The sequence below is a fragment of the Cibotium barometz genome, chromosome 39, assembly GCF_041138505.1.
Source record: "Cibotium barometz isolate CiBa-2024 chromosome 39, ASM4113850v1, whole genome shotgun sequence".
NCBI lineage: Eukaryota > Viridiplantae > Streptophyta > Polypodiopsida > Cyatheales > Cibotiaceae > Cibotium > Cibotium barometz.
The window spans coordinates 20,285,955-20,304,546 of NC_141084.1; the positions used below are offsets into that span (position 1 = coordinate 20,285,955).

The 18,592-nt window shown below is 39.8% G+C and overlaps 1 protein-coding gene across 1 annotated transcript; it reads left to right on the plus strand.

The window, feature by feature from the left end:
• Positions 1 to 2,697: 2,697 nt before the first annotated feature.
• Positions 2,698 to 11,651, plus strand: LOC147615844 (DNA (cytosine-5)-methyltransferase 1B-like). The gene is made up of 11 exons (XM_086778450.1): positions 2,698 to 3,200; positions 3,574 to 6,839; positions 6,924 to 7,088; positions 7,171 to 7,384; positions 7,496 to 7,607; positions 7,697 to 7,844; positions 8,122 to 8,319; positions 8,424 to 8,702; positions 8,806 to 8,967; positions 10,736 to 10,954; positions 11,160 to 11,651. The coding sequence occupies exons 1-11, from the start codon at positions 3,086 to 3,088 to the stop codon at positions 11,298 to 11,300; spliced, it is 5,019 nt and encodes a 1,672-aa protein (XP_086634576.1). The 5' UTR covers positions 2,698 to 3,085; the 3' UTR covers positions 11,301 to 11,651.
• The last annotated feature ends 6,941 nt before the right edge of the window (positions 11,652 to 18,592 follow it).

The window sequence follows — 18,592 nt, forward strand, 5'->3', positions numbered from 1 at the left end:
TTAGTCAAATTCAAGGATTTTTTTATAGTTTTAAGAAATTTTTTAAAAGATTAAGCTACTCCTAATGCTTACTCATACTCTAATCAAAACAATTTCAACAAAAAACACATAATTAAACTAAAATTAATGATCTTAGTTCTATGTTTAAACTAAAGAGAGCTAACATTCACTAAGAATTGCATTCTATTGCATTGTTTGATGCAATGGATGCAAACCAAGCCTAATACAAACTATGTGCAAGTCCTAAGAACATGAAAAACCACCAAAACAACAACAAAAATAAAATTTAATCTAAAAATTAAGCAAAATGCATTCTTTTTAAAAACAAAAAAGAGAGCTATTCTACACTAAATCTCACACAAATCACAATCAAATCCACATCTTTTTCATGGGAAACCGTTAATCAAGATACTGGCAATGGGTTATGCGTAGATTAAAGGCAAATCGATGGAAAAAGCCAAGGGATGGCTCCCCGACAGTGGCGCCAAAAATGTTATGGCTCACCTTAACCCTCCTTGAAATACATCCAAAAAGAGATTACGTGGTGAACTGCAAGTGTCTTAAGGATATTTTCAATGGCCGAGCTCGTAACCCCTGAGGTCTCCAAGCTTTACGACTCTTTGAGAAGCAATTCCACCGCGTCTCTCATCACGAGCGTTATCACACCGCCGCATTGCACTACGGGTCCTCGTCCCTCCTCTCACCTCACTTCACTCACACACACTCACTAGCATGCATTAGGGAGAGAGATTAGCAAGAAGATTAGCAAGAGCAAGACTCAATTGCACAATGGGAGAGTATGTTGTATTATGAGATAAATTCACTTATATACGTGGCCATAAGTGTTCACACTCACTTAAACTGTGGCCAGCTACACTTGTTGTAGTACTAGTCTTTTGTGTTACGTGTCCATTATTGCTCTCCTAATTTTCCAAGCTCGCATTAGAGCAAATGTAGCCCTCCCTTTAAAGTTTCCATTTCGTTTCGCTAATCATTAACAATGTTGTGCTATTGTTATTTTTTTGTATGATAGCTAGAAACTAAATATTAAAATAAGTAATAAATGAAAATAAGTGGCACTTTTTGCTCAAACAAAGTGCGCGATGTTAAATATATATGAAATGAAAATGACTTAGAGTATAAACTACAACTTGATTTTAAGAGATAGTACAAGTTTTGGAACCCTTATAGAATGAATCACCTCTTCTTGTAGTTTTGGAATGGTGTGTGCAAAGCCAAGGGACACTTTCCACCCAAGTGATATTGAATGTTGAAAACAACCATCAATTGATGTTTTAGGATGGTGTGTGCAAAGCTAAGGGACACTTTCCTCTCAAGTGGTATTTAATGTTGAAAACAACCTTGAACCAATGTAGTGCAAGATTTATGACCCTTGGCAAAATGCAAGTGTTACAAAATTAAAAAAATCATATATAGAAATAGTACCATTTTGTAAACTTGGTTATCATTGGAGTTATTATGATCCATGGGGCTTTATTAAGTCATAATTGTAAGGAAAACCAAAACATAGCAGATAGATTATAAGGCATTTGATGGATAAAGGTGTAAATGTTTAGGATGGATAGGGTGATTAGGGGAATTGTTTTGTTGAAATCTCTTTTTGGAGAGTTCTCATTGTAATATGCTTGCATAGTCTTGCATGTTCTTACTTACAGTAGCCCACATTAAATGGTTTCCTTTGCCTTGGTGAAGGTGACTATTTGATGCTTATATATAATCATATCACACACGCACATACACACATAGTTTTCATGTATATACATGTATAAGTATGAAAGCAACTATAGTGAGTCAGTATGAAAGCAACTATAGTGAGTCAGTATATTAAATGTGGACAACACAATGTGGTGTGGTCAATTGTCACCTTGAAAAATCACATGGAGAACTCTTGACTTGATTGCCTCCCCTTATTGTCATTGGAGTTATTATGAGAAAAGAATATGTGAAAAACAACCAACTCATACATGTTATTCTCTTCGTTTCATTGTCAAAAACCAAATCATTGTAGAGAGATTATAGCCCCTTTGATAAACACAAATGTCAATGTTATGGATATTTAGTATGAACTATTTGGTAGAAATCTCTTATTAAGCTCTGATTATAATAAGCTTGCACAGGCTTGCATGCTCTTTTTGACGCTAGCCCACAAAATATGGTTACTTTTTCCTACCTCTGGTAAAGGTGATTATTCAGATGTTGACACACCATGCGAGCGTTAGAGGGCACTCTATCTTCACAACACATGCATATAGCGAGTCTGTATATTAAAAGTAGACAATAACATGTAGTGCGGTCAGTTGTCACCTTGGGGAAAAAAATTGGAAATATAACACGTAGATAATAGCCTAGAGACACATCAAGAGACCATCACTTGATATCTCCCTTGCTCGTATTTGAGAGCTTACCTGCCTTGTTAGAAGGCCTCGAACGAAGGCATGTATGTTGCTATGGATACATAATTTGCAAATACAGGCTTTTAATTTTGTGATGAGGTTTGAAATCACTAGCAACTTCTTTATAAAATAATCCAAGCTTATACACACCTTTAATCTTCATATGTATGTACATAGAAACACATTTAATTCACATATGAAAGAATCAAATTACAATTCAAGCAAAATTAATAATAAAGAAGTGAAGCGATGAGATAAACTAATCATCAATGACTAATAATTTGATCACTAATCATAATTTATGTCAGCCCTTCATCTTCTTCATCATCATGTAGCTATTTCATTGCTCAATGCTAAACGCCCCTCTGATGTACTTGAGTGGCTTGCGTGTAAGCTATAAAAGGGCATTTTGCACTTCTTTGAAAAACTTCGCGCTCAGATTTTCGCATCTCCCGCCATAGCCGCCCGGATCCGAGCTCTCCCACATTTTTTCCCGCCCTTTTGAGTCCCCTTTCTTCCCCGGCACCCCACCCTCAGTCCCCACCCAAATTTTGTCCTGTCCTCTCCTTCCTCCCCTTCTTTTGGATTTGTTTCCATGTCTTCCCCTGCTTAACATCTCTTAGCTTAGATCACTCCCCGTGCCCGTTCTTTTATAGCTTTTGTGAGCAATCATGGCCGCAGCAGACACTGCTCTGGATGTCTCGCACTGGCAGCAACAAGGAGGTACAGTGCTGCAGACCACAGCGTCGAACGGTCGCATAAGGCGGACATTCGTTGCACCCTCAGGTTAGTCTCTCTCTAACATACAGAGAAGGGGACAAGTATATTTCTCTCTCCACTCTGTGTGTGTGTGTGTGTGAGAGAGAGAGAGAGAGACGAGAGCGAGCCTAGAGGCATTACTGTTGTGTGTGGAGAGAGAGAGAGAGAGAGAGAGTGAGAGAGAATGTTGAGAGAGAGAGAGAGACGTCTCTATAGACGGGATTTTTGAAAGAGGGGTGTCTTTTTGGAATCGAACTCTCCGTTTCTGCCTTTCTGGTAAACGGGACTGCCTGTTCATGCCGCAAAAACTGCGGTTTTGCGTTCTGTGTATTCTGCGGTCACCGTTTTCCGAGGCTTTTCGACCCGCTACCAGCATTGACCTTGCTGCTTTGCATAACAGGTGAGAAGTTCCGGACATGGAAGGAGTGTCTCAAGTACATGGGAACCGTCGTAACCAGCAAGCCTCTCGAAGAGGAGGAAGAAGAGCAGCCCGCACAGGCCAAAAAAAGGCCGGCGTCGGGTAACGCAACGAAAAAACAGCAGAACGGTAACTCAAATGGCAAGTACAAGGAGAATGGATCTGAACCGATCAATTCGCTCACCGATCCGTCTAAAAAGAGAAAAACTCAGACGGAGAAAAAAAAGCACCAGCAGCAGCAGATGAACGGTAAGAGGTCTCGCCATGGCCATGGCGAGGGCAAGAGCTCTGAAGATGAAGTAGAAGAGGGGACTGAAAACCAGGTCAAGGAGGAAGGTAACGGAGATGGCTGTGGTGATGAATGGGAGGGAAGAAGGCCCAAGCGTGCTGCCGCAGCTAAGTGCCTGAGGGAGAAGCGAGTCAGGCTGGATGAGAAGAATGCCATCATTGAGGCCAAGCCTGAGAGGGTGGCTGAAGGAGAAGAAGTTGCCATAGTGCTCACGGCAAGCCAGGGAAATGAAACTGAGCAGCCGCCAAAGCGCAGGTTGCTTGATTTCATTGTGCATGATGATGAAGGTAAACCGGCAGCCATGGAAATGCTGGGCATGATCCCCCTCTACATTACTGGCCTGGTTTTGCCTTTAAAAGGAAACATCGACAAAGAGCTTGGGGTTCGGTGTGAGGGCTTTGCTGTTGAGGCTTGGGACATTTCTGGCTATGAGGAAGGGCAAGCTCAGGTATGGTTGAGTACAGATATGGCAGAGTATCTTTGTTTAAAACCTTTGGGGTCATATAAGAAGATGTACGATCATCTTTTTGAGAAGGCTATGGTGTGTGTGGAGATTTACAAAGCTCTCTCCAAGCCTGATGGGGGTGATCCTGAATTAGGATTTGATGATCTCTTTGCCAAGCTGTCTAGGACACTTGCTAACAAGGGAAGCCAATTCTTTTCTAAAGAGTATCTCATTTCTCAAGGCAGCTTCATAGTTTCACAGTTGGTAGGGTTGGATAATGATGCTGATGAGAAGGATCAGCTGTTCAGTGGCTTGCCAGCCATTGCAGCTTTGGATAGAGAGTGCAAGAAGCGAGATGACTCTTTTTTGTCTATTCAACTGCAAAATGCATCATTGCAAGGAGGTTCTCTCAAAATTAGGGAAGAGGGTTCCTCTGGAGCAGGAGTCGTTGGTGAGGATGCTGTCACTGATGATGAGAAGCTTGCTCGCTTGCTGCAAGAGCAAGAGGAACGCAAGGCTTCTGGACAGAACCGTCGCCTTCAGCAGTCCAACAAAGGCAAATTTTACATCAAGATTAATGAGGATGAGATTGCTTTTGACTACCCAGCACCTGCTTTTTACAAAGCAGACGAGGAAGAGATGGATGAGTATGTTCTTTTTGATGAGAATATGTCGGGCTTGGCACCAGAGGATCTTCCACGCCGCATGCTTCATGACTGGGCTCTCTACAACTGCGATTCCAGGCTTGTGTCTCTGGAGCTCTTACCGATGTTGGCTGGAACAGAAGCTGATGTAGAGGTTTTTGGATCAGGCATTATGACAGAAGATGATGGGAGTGGCTTCTGGCTGGATGATAGTGCTGCTACAGGGATTTCCTCCACCAAACAGGATGCCACCCTCCCTGAAGGAATCAGAATCTATCTTAGTTCCGTCAAAGAATGGATGATAGAGTTTGGAGCTTCCATGCTCTTCATCTCTATTCGTACAGATGGTGCCTGGTACAGGCTTGGCCAGCCCTCCTACCAATATTCTAGATGGTATGCCCCTGTTTTGAAGACTGCAAGGCTCGCTATTCACATCATAACACTGCTAAAAGAAGAGATTAGAGTCTCCCGCCTCTCTTTTGGGGATGTTGTGAAACGGCTTGCTGAAATCAACATGGGGCAGCCCACCTATATCTCTTCCAAAGTCTCTGATGTTGAGAGGTATGTTGTGGTTCATGGGCAGATCATTCTACAACAGTTCTCTGAGTATCCTGACGAGACCATCAAGCGGAGTGCCTTTATATCTGGTCTTGCCTCCATGATGGAACAAAAGCATCATGTAAAACTGTTGATGACCAAAAAGAAGCTAATAAAGAAAGGGCGGAATCTGAACCCAAGAGCTGGTCTCCGTCCGGATGGGACACGACCCAAGCCAATGCGAGCCACTACTACAAAATTAATCAATAGAATTTGGAGTGAATATTATTCTACTGATACACCTGTGGGTGTGGAGACAGAGGAAGCTGCAGATGCAGCTGGTGAGGCTGAGATTGGTGAACAGGATGAAGCTTTGGAAGCAAGTGACAACGAAGAAGAGACGATCATAATAACTGGGCACAGGAAAAAATCTGGAGGTAAGCTAAAGTCCTATGAAGGAAGAAAAGAATTAAAGGTAGATTGGGGCACAAAATCTGTAGGAAAAACTGCTACTCAGGAATCTGTGTACACCAAGGCCTGGATCGGGTCTGAAGAGATCACAGTTGGAGGAGTTGTTCTTGTTGAAACCGAGGAGCAAAACGAAGAACCTGAAATGATTATAGTAGAGTACTTGTATGAGAAGAAGAATGGGTCCAAGTGTCTTCATGGTAGATTTTTGGAGAGGGCTCAACAGACAGTGCTGGGAAATGCAGCTGATCCTCTAGCAGTCTTCTTGACTGACCGCTGTACTGACATTGATTTGACAGATTTGAAAGGAACTGCTGTAGTACATATGAGTAGACGTGCTTGGGATCATGCCTCAAGGAAAGCAAATGCAGCAGAAGATGAAGCTATAAGAGCTCGAGCCAAAGAAAGCAAAGAAAAAGGTCTCCCGACAGAGTACTATTGCAGGGCTGTCTACTGTCCAGAAAGAGGTGCATTTTTGAACATTCCATACGATGAGTTGGCTCTTGGAACTGGTACATGCCATGCTTGCAAACTCAGAGCTGAGAACACAGAGAGATTGTCTACAAGAGTTCTTGCAAATGATGAGGGGATTAGCTATCAAGGTATCGAATACCATGTCAAGGATTTCTTCTATGTCAGCCCAGATGCACTTCCACCTGTTATGGATGAAAGTGAACCGGTTGAGAAGTTCAAAGCAAGCAGGAATAGAGGTTTGCGTGCATTTGCAGTCTGTCAGCTCCTTAGCTTTAAAGTTGAGAAAGGATCAAAACAGCTCAATGCCAAGAGCACGAAGCTCTCAGTGAGGAGGTTTTTTAGACCAGAAGACATTGGCACAGAAAAGGCTTATGGAGCTGATGTGCGAGAGGTAATCTCTCTAAGCACCTGTAGAACAATAATTGGTTTGTTTTATGAGACATGCTTGCTATTTAACACGTTTGAGCTTTTGCAGGTTTATTACAGTGAAGTGGTAACTGAAGTTGCACTTGGTGCAGTAAGTGGCAAATGTGAAGTACAGAGTCAGTCTTTCATTGAAGATGTCTCATTACAAGAACCATTCAACCATGTCTTTTTCTGCACATGCATCTTTGATCCCAAGAAAGGTACCATCAAGCAGGTCAGTAGCAGTCAATCAAGATGTTATTACTGGATTTTATGGATCCAAGACAGATAACCTTACACTTGCCTCTTTCTTGCAGCTTCCTGCAAACGTCAAGCTTAGTACTTTGAAAAGCCCTACAATGAAGGGGAAGTCAGCAGCTGATGAGATTACTATTGCTAAACGAAAAGGAAAGGCTATTGAATGTGAAGAGCCAGTGAAAGAGCAGACTTCTGCAAAGCCTCCTCCCTCTCTGTCCTCTCTTGACATCTTTGCAGGTTGCGGAGGCCTGTCAGAGGGCTTGCATCGGTCAGGTAGCTTCTTTGTTTTTATAAACAGTTGATAGTCATTCCTGAATTCCTTATGGTGCTTGTTTGATGCCCTTGTGAACTCTTCCTTTCCATACTGAATGCATTACACTACAGGTGCGGCCTTGACAAAGTGGGCCATTGAGTATGAGCATCCAGCTGCAGAGGCCTTCAAGCTGAATCACCCCGAAGCAGAGGTTTTCTGTGAAAACTGTAATGTTATTTTAAGGTAACACCTCTCTTCTATCGGTATATTTGTGAGGATAAGTGTAGGCCTCTTGTTGCTGTATTGAATGTAACTCCTGAAAATGTCCTCAGATGCATAATGGAGAAAGGGGGGCACCTGGAAGATTGCATGTCTACTCCAGAGGCAGAGCAATTAAGTCTCAAACTCAGCGAGGAACAAAAAGGAAAACTTCCAATTCCTGGAGAGGTTGATCTTATTGTAGGAGGGCCTCCTTGTCAGGTAAAGATAGTTTCTACCTTCCTTGCCCCAGTGATGGGCAGGGAGTTGGATGTAAGTATGCATATGCACCCGCACGCACACACATGCACACAGATACACACTTCCCCCGGTGTAAGCAGGGATTAGTTTTGTATCTAGCCTTATAGATTTTTTTTAAATTTGTAAGCTCAAAGGTCTCTAAGCATGTTATGAGACAGTTTGTCTGGGTTCTATTAGCGGCTCACGGTCTCCAGTTGAGCCCTTGAGCAGTCGACACTTAAAGCAACTGTTTGTGCAGGGATTCTCAGGAATGAACCGATTCAATCAAAGCACATGGAGCAAAGTCCAATGTGAAATGATTTTGTCTTTTCTTTCATTTGCCGACTACTTCCGGCCCAGATTTTTCTTGCTGGAGAATGTACGGAACTTTGTGTCTTTCAACAAGGGCCAGACATTCCGTCTGACTTTGGCTTCATTGTTGGAAATGGGTTATCAGGTAGAGTCTTCGGTCTGCCCGTATAGCTAAAATGTCAAATTTGCTTATAGATTTCTGCGTGGCTACATCCTGAAAGCCATTGCTGGCATTCCTTTTTGTACTAGGTCCGCTTTGGTGTCCTTCAAGCAGGAAACTATGGTGTTTCCCAGTCTAGGAAGAGAGCTTTTATCTGGGCTGCTTCTCCAGAAGAGAGTCTGCCTGAATGGCCTGAGCCAAGGCATGTGTTTGCAAGCTCTCAGTTGGACATTGTGTTGCCTGGAGGCTTTCAATATGCTGCTGTAAGAAATGCGGCTACAGGTGCACCCTTGAGAGCTATCACAGTCCGGGATACCATAGCTGAACTGCCCCCGGTTGGCAATGGTGCAGACAAGACAGAAATAACTGTATGTTTTACCACAAATATGACAATTTGGATGTCTTGTAGCTTGAATTTATCATGGATATTATATGTTATGACATGTTACTGGTCTTTTTTTTTTTCTGCAGTATGGAAATCCTCCACAGTCATGGTTCCAGAAGCTGATAAGAGGTCAAGAGAACCATCTGTATGATCACATATCAAAAGAAATGAACGAACTGAACTACATCAGATGCCAGCGTATTCCAAAGCGACCAGGGGCTGATTGGCGTGACCTACCTGAAGAAAAGGTAAGAATGTGGATATCTTTTGCTTAATGGTGGTAACTCAAATGTTTGATGTGCCAGTGGGGAGAGGGAATGTAAAGTACATGAGCAAGAACCTTCAGTAAGACAAAGATGTTATGCTGTCACTAATGAATTGTCACACGTTTATATTTGCTCATGCTTGCTGGATGATGGATGTCGAAGGGTGGGCCTTGTCTTTGTCAATTGAGCTCTGAGAAGTAGAGCTTTCAACATAGGAAGTACTTGTACGCTTGATGGGAAGTCTGGAAAGTCTGAAAGGCTGAAAAGAGTTACTGCATACTGCAGTTTGACCAGTTTGACTTTCAGTATCATTTAATGGGCTCAATTCCCCGATCAGCTGCCCTGTGTGTTTGTCTCTCTGTGTGTGTGTTTTCGTTCTCTATGGTGGTAGCCTTCATCATGGGCGAGTCTGCCCCTCACTTTTGATAGAAACTCAGAATGATGATTTATCCATGAAGAATTGTGCATACAATGGACATATCTTTATGCATGAAGCTGCACATAGCTGATGATGTCATGTTGTGCATGATGGACTCCATGATTTGAAGCTTTGTGAACAGATGCTCGAGTAGTCAGGATCACCATTGTAATTGCTATGTTTGGGGGGGAATAACCTGGTATATTGTTTTGGATTCATACAGAGTGTGGCCTACTTAGTTATGTGGAAAAAGGAGTAGGAAGTGTATAGGCTAGGTTCAAAAGATGATGGGTTGCAGTAATTTTCTTTATTCAAGCCCAAAGAAGCATCCCCAAAGTTACAGCCCAGTTCTGCTGTTGGGAGGTTGTGGGTTCAAATCTACTTCTGTTAAGGGGGGAGTCACTTGGTCTGAAGTGTTTTTGCACACGTAGACCATATTCCAGGACTTGGATTTCGTCAGCCACCAGTTGAGCCTGTAGAGCCATATTTGGTCGGTTCATTGATTTTGGTTTCAGTTACCAGCACGCATGGGATGCTGCGATTGGTTGAAGATCACACTTCTCTGTTCTTGGTTGAAAGTTTGCTACCAAATAGCTGGAGGTATATATCACAAATTTTGGCCTGGCTATATCTGGAAGAGTGGTGCTTCCTGAATTGTAATTGGATGTCTGTTTTGTGTGCGTGTGAGCAAAAAAAATCCCCATAGAAGCTGGTGGGTTTTTATCCACATGTAAGCTATAAAATGATGTCCCTTCTCCCTGTAGTAGCCTCCACAATTATGGGGCCTACATACCTTAAAATAACTTCTTGGCTCACAAATTAACTGTCATATCTTTTATTTATTTATTTAATTGAGTTTGAGTTGTGGATAGCTCAGGTGGCAGACCCTTGTTCTATGGTTCGGTGATAAAGACGTGTCTTGCATATTTTTTCTCTGGCCCATCAGCAGGGCCTTAATTTAAAAAACCCTTTTGACCGACAATTTAGGAGCTTGCCGGCCTTTTGAGGACCTTGCTTTACATTCTTCCGATGTAAGAGTTTGCGTAATGAGCTGTTCTTATGCTTTTGAGGAGTTGTGTAGGCACCCACTATCTGCTGGTTACCATGCAAACTTTGCTGGATTCCACTCTTCAGCCATAAGCTTGGTTTAAAGCTGACAGAAAAGCTAACCACGAGTATCAGACCAAGTAGATGTAACACAGGAATCAGACAAACTTGTTTATGTTCTTGGTTCCTTGGGGCACCAAGCAAGTGTTTGGTACTGTTAATTATAGTAGATGTTGCAATTGCTACAAAAAGGAATTGACAGATCTCACTCATCTTCTTTAACAGGTGAAGCTCTCAACTGGGCAGCTTGTCGATTTGATTCCTTGGTGTCTCCCTAATACAGCAGATAGACATAATCAGTGGAAGGGTCTCTATGGGAGACTGGATTGGGAAGGAAATTTTCCGACATCTGTTACAGATCCTCAGCCAATGGGAAAAGTTGGGATGTGTTTTCACCCTGAGCAGGATCGTATTGTCACTGTTCGGGAGTGTGCTCGCTCACAGGTAGCCTTCTACTCAATAATTGTGTGCACTTGTCATGTGTCACAGAGAGGCTAGTTTAAAAGGTTCTAGCATCAGCAGCATAAAGGCATCGTCTCTTACTTGTCATGTTCTTTCTGCATTTACAGCAGGTAACTTCTACGGTACATGGTTAGCTCACAGCTGAGAGAGACCCGTTTTTTTGTTTTTTTTTTGTTTTTGCTTGCAGGGTTTTCCTGACAGCTACAAGTTCTTTGGAAGCATCCAGAGTAAGCATCGCCAGATTGGGAATGCTGTGCCCCCACCATTAGCACGTGCTCTCGGGGAGCAGCTGAGGGAGGTGGCTGCTCGAGAAAAGGATTCTTGCTGAGTTGTACCCTTCGGCTGCTTGAGAAAAGGATTCTTGCTGAGTGGTACCCACTTGGCTACTATTTTGATACTTGTTCAGGCTTCAGTTAGGCCTTTTCTCCCTTCAGACTTTGAGAGCACCTGGAGATCTTATTGCATGGAAATGCAGGCTTGTGTTACCAGCTTGAGAAGTTGGGTGACAATTCAATTACGTTTCACCCAAGCAATCGTCAATGTCTTGTCCATGACTGGCCATTCATGGTTGCGTTGCCTCATATTTGAGGCTCCGAATCAAGTACCCTTGCGTGGGTAGTTGAAGCTGTACAGTCTTTGGCTCATTAAGTGATAAAAAGAAACTTTTATTCTTTCATTATATGGCCATCAAGCTCCAAACCTCAATCCATTGGGTAGGCAACACATAACAGTGTCTTTTTATTGGATTAACCTATTTATTTTATTACCCTGAACTCCCCTAATTAGGCTTTAAAAAAATGAAAACCCTAAAATAATAATGTTCTTATATTTTTATGTGCAGCCTCAGTGCCTTGCTTACATGTGCAGACATGCTTGGAGGTGGTCTATTGGAACTCTCAATGCAAGACCGACTATGAGGGCTGCGATCAATAAATGTGGGAGCACTATTATATCAAGGCACTCCGTATTGTATTAGAAATGTTAAAGCTAAAAGAGATGAGAAAAATGTCAGGTGGCATGCATCTCTATTCACGAAGAGAGCTGTTTAATTCGTAGACAATCACACGAGCAATGATTGTCCAATTACATCCCAAATACATGAATGGTCTATTATGCTTATTGGGTGTGTTTGGAGACTCATGATACTACCATGCTTTATTGTGCTCATTGCATGCGTCTAATAGGGACATGGAATAGATGTGATGATTAGACATGGAATAGATGTGATGTGAAGGTGAGAAGTGGGAGTTAATATGTTATCTCCTTAATATAGGGACGGGGAATAGATGTGATGTGAATCATTAGTGTTTGGGAAGATGAGAAGTGGGAGTTAATATGTGATTTCCTTAATAGGGATTGGGAATAGATGTGATGTGAATTTGGCATTAGACTCTTTGTGAAGGACTATCGTTCTGTCGTAAATATAAATATATAATTATTGTTCCCAAAAAAAGAAAAGAAAATCATGATACTACTATGTGTACTAGTTGGGAACCCATGCTTTGCACTCATTTGTTTTGAGGCTTCCAAAATCAAATTCTACCCAAACCTCCTCAAATCTCCTCCTCCCCTTCTCGAGCCTCCAAATTCTTGCCATGTGATAGCTTTGCGAAACTCTTTCTTAAGATAATATAGAGATGTTTTCTCTACCTCAATCGCGAGCAAGGTGTTTAGACCAAGGCCACTCCTAGCTTTCGCAGTACCAATTCATACCAATGTAGCTATAGGTCAAGTACAACAAAATGTGAAATTATTCAAGGGAACTTGATGTACCTATACCACCATTGGTCTTATCACTACAATTAGGCTAAGGCATTCATACCATTGTGGGTACTACCACCACAACCACCTTACTAACATTGGTCAATGTTTTGATTGAGGAACCATTAGAAGAAAGTTAAGAGTTTAACAATGACTTTTGTGAGGAGTAACAAGATATTGTGCTCTACTTTTATGTTAGGCAAGGAGCTACATTGATATCAATGTTTCAAACAATTGTCCAAAGGAAAGGATAAAATATCAATTTAATTTTAAAGTAGGGTCCCATTGTAATATTTCCATTTTCAAGGAACCCATCAATGACTAATAGTGGAATGCTCGATTAAAGTGGGTTATGCCAACTTAGTCATAAGTTATGACAGTTCTAGCTTATACATGTTCCAAGAGCGTTATAAGCCAGAGGAAAGTGAGTATTCTCGTGATTTAGAGTTGAATAACGATTATTATGAGGAGTAACAAGATATCGTGCTCAACTTCTATGTTATGCAAGGAGCTATGTCGATACCAGTGTTCACACGATCCAAGAAGGATGTGGGTTAAGAAAGTGGGCAAGGATGAAACTATGGTTTGAATTTAGGATGGTCCGAATTGCATAGAAATAAGGTCAACATGATCCAAGAAGGAGATTTGTTATTGTAGGAAATGATGGTTGATCTTGATAAAAAGGATCAACAAGCAATGACAAACCTCTTGCAAGTCCATTTAGAAACTTAAAATTGTAAAATCCCTAGTTGAAAAATGTCAAGAGATACACGAGAAAAGACTAAGCAAGAGATACACTGTATCTACATAGGTGTATCCATGTAGTGAAATTGTGAAAGGAATTGAACATTCTTGAGTCAATTCTTGAGCAAAGGAAGGAAGAGCTTAGCTCTAACTATGACTTAGGGGATGATCTCATGGCACAAATGTTTGCAATTGACCATGAAGTTTCTTACCCAATATCTTTTTTTCTAGACGATTACATGGAAAATCCTACCATTTACATGGAACATGGAACTAAGTATGATGTGGCCAATCTTATGTCATTCCTTTCATCACAGATAAAAATGTTAATAGAGATATTGTTTACGAAGCATCCCTATGTGTTGTGGAAAGATGTTAAGGTGTGGATAGAGGATAACTCATAAACAAAGGGGCGTACCTCAATTTGTTAATTGAGTTTTGCTCCAACCATTAATCTTTGCACAGTTTTCAAGACTAGAGATCTCTAAAGCCTATCTATCCTTTTCCTATAATTTAATGCCCAAACCTTCGTAGAACCTTATCAAATCAAGGAAATCTTATTGCTCTCTTTAATTCTCTTTAACCTTATGAAATTTAGATGATGGAATAGCCTATTCCTAAACCTAGAAGAATTTATCATTTAATTAAATTATGAAAGAAACCTTAACCTAGCATAGGGATAAAGTCCACAAAAAATTAGAAGGTAAGTCAAACTATCACTTAATTTCACATTACATATATATATATTTTAAAGAGAAAATTCTTCTAGGTGATTTAAATTGAGGTTAACCTAAGTTTAGATAAGCTTTTAAATTAAATTATAGATGATCGATTAATTAAGAGAATTAGATTTAAATTGTGAACTTGGGGCTACCCCATACCTAGAGAGAAAATAGGATTATGAATTGTAAACTTAGGGTTACCCACATACCTAGAGAGAGAAAATAAGATTAGGAATTGTGAACTTAGGGTTATCCCCATACCTGGAGAGAGAAAAATAGAAATTAGATGAGAAAAATATCTTAGTATAATAAAAGAAAAATTAGGATTTATTAGAATTAATATTTAGAATTCTTTACTAAGTTTTGGTATAAGGATCACCAAGAATTATAGAGAGAAAATTAGAGTAGAAGTTTTATCTACTCCACATGAGCTATCAAATCCTTATTGTACTCTTTCCTCATATAAAAGGGGTCACTTTCAACAAGCAATGGAATCAAGCAAGCTCTCAAGCCTCTTTATGAGTACAAGTCTTAATCTTTTAACCTAATTGTGCTGAGTCTAAAGCTTAATTAGTTTAGTTTATTCATCCTGTTTGTGTTTAGCTACCATCCACTCTAGCTTAAATTAGCATTAATTACATTGTTAATTAGTATAGGGTTAAGTCATCCTCATAATCACCATCTCCATGGGAGCTTGGATCCTTAAGATTTATCATGGTATCAGAGCAAGGTTTAGGCTTCCCATTAGCTTAGCTTTAACTTCTTTAACCCTTTCTTAGCTTTATTTCAATTAGTCAATAATCTCATTCTTATCCTCTCCTCTTCTCTTGTGGCCGATATTGTAGAAGCTCTCACGACATATTCTCTTCACCATTGCCTTTAATAATTTAGGAGAACCTTCAGCTTACCAAGGTGGCCATCCTCACCAAAGCATTCAATGCAATGTGCCGTAGAAGTCTCATTTTTGCATGTTTCATATGTGATCTATTTTGCAGAGGTCCATTCTCCACTTACACTATGAAAATGTCTGAGCCCTCTTAGCAATGTCTTGTCTATACATTAAGGAGTAGCCATACCAAATCTCTTGCCATTTGGAGCGAGCTGTGGTGGGGGTGAGTTGAAAACTAGCCAGGCTGTTGAGTTGAAAACTAGCCAGGCTTGCTGTTGAGTTGAAATGTGCCATTTTTGAAGCGAATTGAGCTAGATCTTTAGCTCAAGCCTTTTCTTCTAATCTAGGGAAAGAAGGCTCAGCAAAAAGCCCCATCAAAAACACCTTTGATTTGCTCAATTTCATCCTCCAATCTTTAGCTATGTTAATGTTAGCAAAAATTAAGCTTATAACTCATTGATTTGGGTTGTTCTCCTTTTCGAAAATTTTCATTTGCACCAAAATTCATTCACATCTTACTACAGTGCATGCTTTCCACAAAAACCTTGCATTTTTTACTAACTTTGTTTTTTTGAACTAAGCTTGAATTTATCATTGCATTGTCACTTGTAAAAGGGATAGACAATGCCTGAGCACTAAAATCAATGCTCAAGGTACGACCCCCCCCCCCCCCTTCTCATCTTCATGGAGCATGTAGAAATTATCTCAAAATTCAATGGTGATGGATTTTTCACATGGCAAAGCAAGACTATGTACTTGCTTATGCGCAAAGGGCTTTGGTGCCTAATTGAAGATGAACCAGTGGAAGTTGAGCCACTTCAAAATAGAAAAGCATTGGACCTTATTTCTCAAAACCTCGGTGATGATGTGATTAGTCACATTGCCAACATCAGGGATGCGAAATTGGCATAGTAAGAGCTTAACAAAATTTTTGGCATTGACTCAAAGAGCTCAAAGATCAAACTTCTCATGCAGTTTTACAAGCTCGACGAGGACACCGAGACCATGGCATAACACATCAGTAAGTTGAAAGGTATCAAGTAACAACTTATTACTGCTTTGAAGAAGGTTATTGAAGAAGATGAATCTACTACTGTGCTATGATAAAGAACCATATGCATCACTTGTTGCTACACTTAAAAATATGCCCAACGCTAAAATTCAAGACATGGAATCACCTTTGCTTGAACATGTATCAAAATTCAAGGATAAGGTACCATTCAAATGACATTTAAGTGAGTAAGCACTCTATGAAAAGGGTGGGATATTTTAAAGAAAAAATCAATCAACCCCTCAGCTTCTAAGATGATATCATTATGGAAAACTTAGTTACACAGAATGAATGTCACAATAAAGATAAACCAAAGCTTGTTTGTGACGTGCAAAAAAACTGGTCAGCTTCATATTCTTCTCTCTCTCTCTCTCTCTCTCTCTCTCTCTCTCTCTCTCTCTCTCTCTCTCTCTCTCTCTCTCTCTCTCTCTCTCTCTCTCTCTCGGTAGTCATAAAGGGGCCCACAGTCAGGCAGTTTTTGTATCTACATGCGGGTAGCCTCTTTTCTCTATAGTTGGGAAACCTTTTTCTTCCTGTTGCATTGGCCATACAACATACTGTACTGCCCTTTTTCTCTTGCATAGGCCTTACACAAAGTACAATAGCTTGTTCTCCTCTTCTTGCACAAGTTGTAGTTGTACAAAAAGTACAACAATGGTACAACATACCCTTTCTTTGGTGCAGGCCGTATAGGTGCTAAGAACATCCCGTGTGTAGCTAATCAATACAAAAAATATGGGTGAGAAGGTACGAGATCCTCTTCTCACGCCAGGGGAGATTCAACCCAATACTCTTGTTGATGGTTATTTTCCATGCTTGTCAATTATTTGTTTATGATATGCTTCTATTATTAATTTGTGGAGAGTCTTGGAGCTAATGGATTTTAAGAGTATGAGTTTTTAAATCTTTCTCAAGTGGTACAAAGATCTTGACACGCCTACTAGTGTTGGTCCAATTTTGTATTAGCATTTGATGTGGGTAGTGAGGAACAACTGCCTACTGCTCGTCCACTTGTGCAAAGTAGGTCAAGAAAGTAGTACCTTCACAAGAAACTCAACAATGTCACCAAAAAAGGAATAAATATTTTGTTCCTTGAATTTTATGATTTATCCATTGAATTACATATAAGACATTGCTCATGCTCAAAATTATTGCTCAAAATCATTCAAGAAAATACAAAAAAGGAAAAGGGGACAATCTTGGACTTTATGAAGAAAAAGTTTGTCAACTCTCCTCCACTAGATATTCACGATACCATTAATGTCCAATAGCTTTGATAGTAATGGTTGGATCTACCAACTGGTCCATCGAATATGATAAAGCGAAGGATGGTATGGCAATAAACATCGGAATGAAATTGAGAAGAATGATCCAAATAACATATATATATGTCATATGGATGTAAAATCATTTTAAAGTGTGATCTTGAATTTTGGACCATGTAGATCTTCTTTAGATTAATCCAAATTGATTATACACCTTCTCTTTAATTAAGAAAATAGTTTCATGTTGATTGCATGTACACAATGGCTTGGAGACCTATGTTCTAGGAATAAAAAGCATTTGAGAGTGTGATCTTGAATTTTGGAACATGTTGATCTTCTTAATACCAATCCAAATTTATGAGACACATCTTTAATTGAAAAATAGATTCGTAGTGTTGATTGCATGTACACAATGGCTTGGAAATCTATGTTCTAGGAGCAAAAAAAAACTAGGACGATCTTAACAAGGATTCATTAAAAAGGTATAAAACTCTTTTTAAAACCAAATTCATTAAAAAGGTATAAAACTCTTTTTAAAACCAAATTTAAATATTTGTTCTCTTGTGCAACTTGTCATACAATTTCTAACCCTATATCAGTTAGGGGCAATGGCTTGTGTTGGCCCACTTAGATGTGCTTATGCATTGGTGGGTTTTGTCATTACTTGTGAATAAAGTTATCATAGAAACAACATTCTATGCTTAATTGTCTTCTTATACATATTAATAATCAATCATAAGGTTTCTTGCATGTTGTTATTAGTTGATTGAAAAGAAATAAAGAATAGATGTATTTAATGAGAGTATCAAAACACATAGTTGAATCCTATGCTAGAGTAAATACTTAAGTTGGAAAAATTCATGTAGGTACAAGTGGAACTATCTTTTGGACATTCTATGCTTAATCATCTTCCACAAATATCACTAATCAATACTAAGGTTACTTGAATATTGTGATTAGCTAGCTGAACAAAAAAAGAATAGATGTATTTAATTAGATTATCAAAAAACATAGTTGAATCCTATGCTAGAATAAAGTATACTTTAGTTGAAAAATTCAGGTAGTATGTATCAGTGGAACTATCTTTAGGATATTCTATGCTTAATCATCTTATCAATCAATCCTATGGTTTCTTACATATTGTAATTAGTTAGTTGAAAAGAAAAAAAGAATAAATGTATTTAATGA

Excerpts from the sequence above, each read along its gene's own strand:
- LOC147615844 (XM_086778450.1), top strand. The coding sequence starts at position 3,086 with ATGGCCGCAGCAGACACTGCTCTGGATGTCTCGCACTGGCAGCAACAA. Across the intron at positions 6,840-6,923 it reads ATGGAGCTGATGTGCGAGAG|GTTTATTACAGTGAAGTGGT; the intron begins GTAATCTCTCTA and ends GAGCTTTTGCAG. Across the intron at positions 7,089-7,170 it reads AGAAAGGTACCATCAAGCAG|CTTCCTGCAAACGTCAAGCT; the intron begins GTCAGTAGCAGT and ends TCTTTCTTGCAG.